The following is an 8,330-nucleotide window of genomic DNA, read 5'->3' as shown; positions in this document are numbered from 1 at the left end:
TAGAACATTCATTGATATAGCTGATGCCTCTCTACTCGTCAAATATATAACAGAAATGCACAATACAATACAAAACACAGTGTTAAAAGAGCGACATATGATTGCAAGAGTAATAGAGTCATAACTCATAATGCAGGGCCACGTGTGTCGGACATTATGCATTTGAACGTGACAGGATCTGCACACACCGTTAAATCACGTGCTTGCATTGTGATATTTTTCAAGATGTTCCAAATGTAATATTCAGTGCAGTCAGACCACAATATTGTCAACGTTCTGAATAGTGTTAAAAATGTGGTGTATGTAAGTGGACTTGGTTGTCTGAATGGGTTATAATTATATTTCTATTTGGAAATTTATTATCTAAAATAATGAAAATAATTTATGATATTTACAAGGTCATATACGTGAGTAATATCTCTATATATCTAAAATTCTCGTGTTCGTTCCCATATTGGACCGAAACGCCTTGACCAATTCTTATGATTTTTTTATGCATATTCAGTAAGTCTGAGAAGCAGCTACTATCTATCTTTCAAAACCCTGATTGGTAACAGGTAAAGGTTAAAAATAATTTTATATAGTAGGTAAGAAAATTAAGTTTTGTAATACATATAAATTTCAAAAATCTCTTTATCGCAATATTTTTAATAGAAGTTCGTTATATAAACACCGTCGTACATTGTAATCCTTTAAAAAAGGCATAAAGTTACAAAATACTGTAGCTTTTGAATAATGCATTTAATCTCTAGGGGGCTCATTAACACATACAATTGAAAATTATGAAGCAAATAAAAACACTGGCTCACGTACAACACAAAGCGAGCGGCAAAAATTTTTCTTTATTACGTATTCTGTCGGAAAACGGCTCTTACTATTAATTTACGACTCACTTTGTTCACATAATACACTTTAATTAAATGCAAAATGTTACAGCGGAAAAATACACTGAATTTATACGTGAAATAACGTCACATGCCCTATGTAATTTTATGCACAGTAACTTACTATTTTTTATTATAGACCAGGGGGATCACCTCATGTTAAGTGATACCGCTGCCCATGGACACTCTCGAAGGCTCGCGAATTGCCGGCCTTTTAATAAATATACTTTTTTTTTATTTATACATTCTACAACAATAAGTATCCCTAAAAATTTAAGAAAATATGACATCACAAATTTAACACACAAACATATCAATTACAATAGAATATAAGCAATCTATCAATCTATGAACAAAAAAATTAAACAAACAACCACAAAATAAAAAACATTAAATAAAACATAACTATTTTTTACACAGGGTTTTGGTATACAGCAATCGTTTCTATACACCTCTTGTCTGATGGATTTATCAGTTATAATAAAATTTTACGTGGTCCTATGCTGCAAGTATTTGTTTTAAAGTTATGTGTATATATAAGAATGACAATAATCAAACGTTTAAATAACCAAGCTTGCCATCAAATGATTTAAATATATAATATACATTTGATTTAAAACCACAGATATAGATTTACATCAAAAGAGGTCAGACGTATTACTAATGAGTATATTATCAAAATACATCGATCTAATAAAACGTATAACAAAGAGTAGTGGTATAAAATATTTCCTATCAAGTCTAGACCGGTCAAACGCCCGTAAAAAATATATCGCTGAAGGCAGGTCCAGCTTGTAATAAATTGGAGTCAGCTTACTTCGTAAAAGGTTTGGGGTAACAAATACCTCTGAGATTAAAACATAGACATTATTGTGTAGAACGTAGAACGGCTACGGCGTAGCGCTACGTAGTTTTGAGCTATTTATATTAATCAAATACACATCAACTTGTTTTGTTTACATAAAAAGACAGATGTTAACTTTATAGATATAGAAACAATAAAATATATACAAAAAAACAGCTTCCGTAGTGCGCAGTACGAAGATTCTTGATTTTTTGGTATTAATAATTCGATTTCAAATTATTCAATCTGTGTCACTAGTATTGCGAAAATATAAAATACAAATATTTATCTATAAATTATACATCATTATTTATATCATAATAAGTAGTAGTAATCAAAATCTAATATTAATAATCTGTTGATCGCCAATAAGCATACAAATTAAAATCACTGAGTACTTTGGTAATTAAATTTGTGCAATTTGAATAGTTTACAATACGTCAAGTACAATTGAAACATTCAAATTTTCAGTAATAATTATCCGGTATAAGGCTTTAGAGGTAGTGCTAAGTTACTGCTTATGCAAAATTAATCCACTCTCAGTAGATAAAAATTACCACTAATAACAGATTACATAAGTAAAAGATAGTGCAACGAGCCAATTGATTAATTCATTTTTATTGAACGGGTAGGCTCACTTCTGTTAAGTGAGTCTCGCAAATGTGTTGCCGGCATTTCAAGAATTCGTATGGTCTTTTCTTGAAGGTCCATCAGTCGAATTGATTCGAAAATACTTTAGTAGGCAGCTGGTGGTGCCTGGTAAAAATTGCCTTAATAAACGCTCACTCATCTCTTCCTAACTGACAACCTCCTTTTTTAAAGTCGGTTTAAAGTATAAGGCTATTTTAATTAACAACTCTTCAGTGGACTTTAAATCTCAGCTTAATAGTTTAGTGAACGTCTGTGAGTACGAATGACTCTAAAGAGAAAATTAATTAGTATCCGTATAAATAACACAAAGGTTGTGCAAGCCAAATAGAATAAAAAACGCACCGTCAAAGAGAAAACGATGTAATTACACCTCATTGTGTGTGGTAGCCAGCGATTGTTCGATACGAGTGATTAAAATAAAATTGTCTTTAAAACACTGATTTTGCCAATACAAAATCGACCCTACACCGGCACATTAAAGTTGTTTTTCCAAAATTCAAACATTCCTCAATGAATTTCTCAACAAGGACGCAGGTTGAACAGCAAATGCAATTAATACAATTGATTAAAATTGTAAGTGGTACATAGTACCAAAAGAGGCTTTTAAATGCTTTATCGAATGTTGATGTAATTATAAAGCCTTCAATTCAATTAACGTGAAGAGTATGGAAAATTGGTTTGCTTTGGGCCTTTAAATACTGAGTATATTGAATTATTAATATCAAACAAACATATTTTGAATGTTTTACAAGTAATAATCTTTTTGGCTGGATGGTTCAGATAGGATCTTACTTGGTATAACACAGTGGGAAGAAAAGGAAGATAACGCCTACCAGAAACAGGAAGATAAAATTAAAGAGAACACGATAAAAAATTGGAAATAGTAATGAAGTTAAGAGAGAAGTGGGAGAATTTGGGAAGACCGTTTCTCTCAGAGGTCATGTTAATATAGTTTTAAATATAATAACTACATATACTTAATAATGGTACTGAAATTATTATTTTTAAATAATTAAGGGGCAATCGCTACTCTGAAATCCTATTTAGACTTTCTTTATCACAGACCGATTACATGAATTAGATTATCATAATTTATGTATCCTATATCAGTTTATTTTTAGTTTATTTTAATTTTTTTTGGATCTGTTAAGTATGTTTTTCCTTCTTATTGTATTTGTAATAGGTATGTTTGCACTTCTTGACTACCTTATGTAATTAAATCCATGGTTTTTTTCCTTTACTCACAGTGGAAGGAAGAAATCGATAAGGCCGCCAGTTGCTTTTCATTATGTTTAGTATTTTTATGTAATGCAACGAAGTGTTAAAAAATAAATAAATAAATCACTAGAAAGTTACCAAAAGAAAAACGTGAAAATCAGAAATAAACAAAACAAAACACATTTCACGAAATAGTCTTTCGGAAATGAGGGCACTGAGTTGTTTCGGTTACGTAAGAACATAAATTTATCACTAGCAGAAAAACACTACAAAACCACGCAAAACTTGAATAGGTCGCGAGCTTTCGACCTATATGGGTTCACTCTGAATAAAAACAAATTAACTGTCGACTATTTTTTAACAGTTTATTCTTGAATAAAGAAGCGTATATTATTAATAAATAATAATAATCAGTGGCGCTACAACCTCTTTAGGTCTTGGCCTCAGGTTTCTGAATCTGTTTCATGATCATTTTTTAAATGTAATAGGCAAGTAGGTGATCAGCCTTCAATGCCTGACACACGTCGTGGAATTTTTGGGGTCTAAGACATGTCGATTTCCTCACGATGTTTTCCTTCACCGTTCGAGCAAATGTTATATGCGCACATAAAAAGAAAGTCCGTTGGTGCACAGCCCGGGATCGAACCTACGACCTCAGGTATGAGAGTCGCACGCTGAAGCCACTAGGCCAACACTGCTCGGACTATTAATTAGTCGTGATATTTTTATAATTTTGATCCGAAATAATTATTTGCGTAAAACTTAGTATGTCAATAATACCCAAAATTCGTATATTGTTATTTTTTTTATTGTTTTAATGTCTTTAACATTGTTATACTAGTTTAGAACATCTTAATGTGCTTAAATCTTAAGCTTAACCCCTTCCTGCATTTTGGTACAAATATGATCCAAACCGTTCTTTGATCAATATTTCCTGTCCGTATAAATAAATCTTTGTTTTCTGCAAGAAGGATCATAAACGGTACGTACGCCTCCATACTAAATACTAACAACACCATCTCTGAGTGAATAACTGCACTAAAAATTAGTTGCAAGTTAGAAGGACATACTTCGACCGTTGCCCCGCGTACATGTGTTTTTGAAATTGGTTTAAAAATAGTTATCAACGCAATTTCTATAAGTAAAAATACGTATCTTTGGTGAAATATTGTAACTGATCAGGACAAGGTAAGGTTTTCTGTATTTTTATGATTTTACTCTGCGAAAATGTTATTTTTAGGTTTGGACTAAATATGAGCCAACATGCAGAAATATTCTTTTTACTGTTGGTTTATATTTGGTACATCATGCATTAACGTAATACTTGCGGACTGTGGTTTTTTATTTCAATGAAAGGCAGTGGGTTCGATTATCGCATGAAAAACATTTTTTTTTAAGTTTTAATAATTAAAGATTAGATTAAGAAGAAATTTATTTTTAACGTCAATAAATACCTAAGTGATTCAGGCTAAATGCAATTTATATGAACAACAATCCATTCGGATGGAATACTAAGAGACCCAATTTTTAGATGTATATTGTTTTGTTGTAGTATAATGGACCCAAGAAAATTTTATGGTGGTGTACACACCATCATTCAAGAGTTTCCTAACGGCAGCACCGATGAAGAGCTTTCTGATGATGATAACTATAGAAAACGGGCTAGTGTTCGGCCACCTATAATAATACCTGAATCAGATTCTGACACGGAAGGCGACATTCCATTATCAGAACTCCCCAGTACCAGTTCACGTGCTAATAGGAACGCAAAACCTAGATGGAGGGACGGTTTTTTAGAGAAAACGGAAACAGAAATTCAGTTCTTAGGCAATACCAGCTTGCCTGCTGATATAATGGAATTAGAGACACCCATTCATTTTTTCAAATATTTGTTCACCGATGATATGTTTCTCTACATTGCACAAGAAACTCTCAAATATGCAGTTGAAAAACGCCCCGAAAAGCTGATGATAGTTACCAGTACGGATATAGAAAAGTTTGTTGGTATATGCCTTATGATGTCCATTATTCAGCTGCCTTCGACCAGAGACTACTGGAGTTCGGCATTAGGACACCCTAAAGTGAATTCGTTTATGTCCTGTAATCGCTTTGAAGAAATAAAACGTTTCTTACATTTCAATGATAACTCAACCCAAATTCCAAAAGGTCAGGTTGGCTATGATCCTCTCCATAAACTTAGGCCATTTCTTGTCCAAGTTAGAGAACGACTATTGACTATTCCCAAAGAGGAATATATGGCCGTCGACGAACAAATAATACCAACTAAAAGCCGGTCTACAATGAAGCAGTACAACCCAAAAAAACCACATAAGTGGGGATACAAGAACTTTGTCTTGAGCGGCAGTTCTGGTTTCAGCTACGACTTTGAGCTGTACACAGGTGCTCATGTTTCTGAAACTGTAGATGGCAATTTCCCGAACATCAGCACTTCAAGCAATGTTGTCATCCGGCTTGCAAGAACCATTCCACATAACATGAACTACCGACTTTTCTTTGACAATTGGTACACATCACTACCACTTTTAGTTTACTTAACAAAACAGGGTATTTTGCCCCTGGGTACAATCAAAGCCAACCGCGTTCCAGGATATAAAGTTCCACTCGAAAAGGAGTTGAAAAAGAAAGGACGGGGTGCTACAGTTGAAAAAATTTCAACCGTGGACAATGTTGACATATCTGTGACAACATGGTATGACAAGAGAGTAGTAAACTTGGCATCGACCTACGTTGGTAGCAAACCCATAACAGAAGTGAGACGCTATGATAAAAAAGAAAAAGTGTACCAAGCTGTTCCTTGTCCAAAGGTTGTCACGACATACAACAGTCATATGGGAGGTGTGGATCTGTTAGATGCACTTCTTGGTTATTACAGGATCCAGATCAGATCACACAAATTTTATCACCGCATATTCTTTCATCTTATAGATATGATGACAGTCAATGCTTGGCTGTTATATAAACGCAGAAATGCTGACGCTGATGCATGGTTGCCCCTTAGCGATTTCAAAGTAGCTGTGGCGGAAGCCCTCACTATGACCAATAAGCCCAGCACAGTCGCCAAACGCGGACGGCCATCCTCCAATCTAATCGAAAATGCAATCCAAGAGAAGAAGTCTAGAGGAGCTATTGCAATAATGCCATCACAGGATGTTCGTCTTGACCAGCTGGATCACGTACCTATCTGGTCATCCAGGCAGCGTTGCAAAGTTCCTGAGTGCAATGGTAGATCCCACGTGCTATGCAGGAAATGTCAAGTCAACTTATGCTTGAATGAGAAGAGGAATTGTTTCTTGCTGTTTCATACTTTTTAATACTTTTTTTTTGCAATTTCTGCTCATTGTGCCATATTTAGACCAAAGTGGAAAAACCTGATTTTCTTACGTATTTTTTAATAAATTTTAATTTCTTAAAATACGTGTCTTTTTATTTATTTTTTTACGTAACATATATTTTTTTGGCTCGAAAACAAAAAATCATGCAGGAAGGGGTTAAATATTAATATAAAACCTTATTTTTGTTTCTCAAATTAAAATACAATATTCAATTAAAAAAACTCGATTACATTTGCATAAAATACGTTTTTCTTGGAGGATAATTATTACGTAACATATGTAATAAAATATTTCGCAAGTCGCATGTTTAATACAGGAAGCATCGGCGTGCGTTCACACAATTTATTACCGCCTCCTTGACATCTGTATGTAAATTATTACTTGGAAGCGAGCAGACGAAACATTTTAATATGAATTTGAAGATAAAATTATTTCACCCATAATTGTATGAAATATAAGTCTCTGTTGAGGGAATTCGCCATAACTTTTTCCGTGCAATTCAATTTGGATGCTGCATATTTTCCAATTATAGAATTAAATTTTTATAACCGGCTTACATTTTTCATTTGTTTTGTAAACTGAGAATTCTGTCGCCTGAATATCGATAATAAGTTTAAATTATTTTATTTATTTGAAGAAGATTCTTTTATTTCTCTTTTTTCTTTAGAGATTAAATTTTTAGTATTCCAAATATTTTTATTCGATTAAACTAAATTTGTCCTTAACATGTTTTTATAAACTGAATACAGAATTAACATACTTTGGACATGGCTTCTCACAGGAACTCTTTTACTTCAAAACTAATAATTTGTCAAAATTGCATGTGGAAAATATAAAATTGTGTGTGTATTACGGTTAATAATAAAACAAATGTATATGAATTCTTAATTTTTTATAATTACTTAGAAAAAAACTATAATTAATATAGTCGTAGTAATTTTTTGCCATAATTGACATGAGACTGTTTTTAAACATTTTAAATCTAAATTAAGAACGACTTCGCTCTATACAGTGAAGAATAATTAAATATTAATATATTCTGTACCATATCGAAAACTTAAACTTCTCTTAAAAAAAACATTTAACTTTTAAACTTACTAGCACTGTATTTTCTGAAAATAATGTAGATTAAAATATAAGAGTAATCAAGTTTAGGAACAAACAGGTAACGGTCGCATCATTATCGTTAGCCAACATTACCTCTTTCACTTACTGTCGTTCTCTTAAATCTCATCATGGAGTAAGCAAAGGAACTTACTAAGAGCCATGCTTGCGTTATTGCCCGTCGCCCGCCGACACGGGTCAGCAAGTCGGGGTTGAAGTTTTTGAGAAAGTAAAAAAAATCGTTTTAATGTATCACTGATATTTTCTCCTATTTAC

At 32.9% G+C, this 8,330-nt stretch overlaps 1 protein-coding gene across 1 annotated transcript; it reads left to right on the top strand.

The window, feature by feature from the left end:
- The first annotated feature begins 5,153 nt into the window (after nt 1-5,153).
- On the top strand, nt 5,154-6,929 carry LOC123690028 (piggyBac transposable element-derived protein 3-like). Its single transcript, XM_045632483.1, has one exon. The coding sequence runs from the start codon at nt 5,154-5,156 to the stop codon at nt 6,927-6,929; it is 1,776 nt and encodes a 591-aa protein (XP_045488439.1).
- The last annotated feature ends 1,401 nt before the right edge of the window (nt 6,930-8,330 follow it).

The sequence above is a fragment of the Pieris rapae genome, chromosome 19, assembly GCF_905147795.1.
Source record: "Pieris rapae chromosome 19, ilPieRapa1.1, whole genome shotgun sequence".
In the NCBI taxonomy this organism is placed as follows: domain Eukaryota; kingdom Metazoa; phylum Arthropoda; class Insecta; order Lepidoptera; family Pieridae; genus Pieris; species Pieris rapae.
The sequence above is the reverse complement of the archived record's forward strand: the minus strand, read 5'-3'. Positions and strand labels throughout refer to the sequence as shown.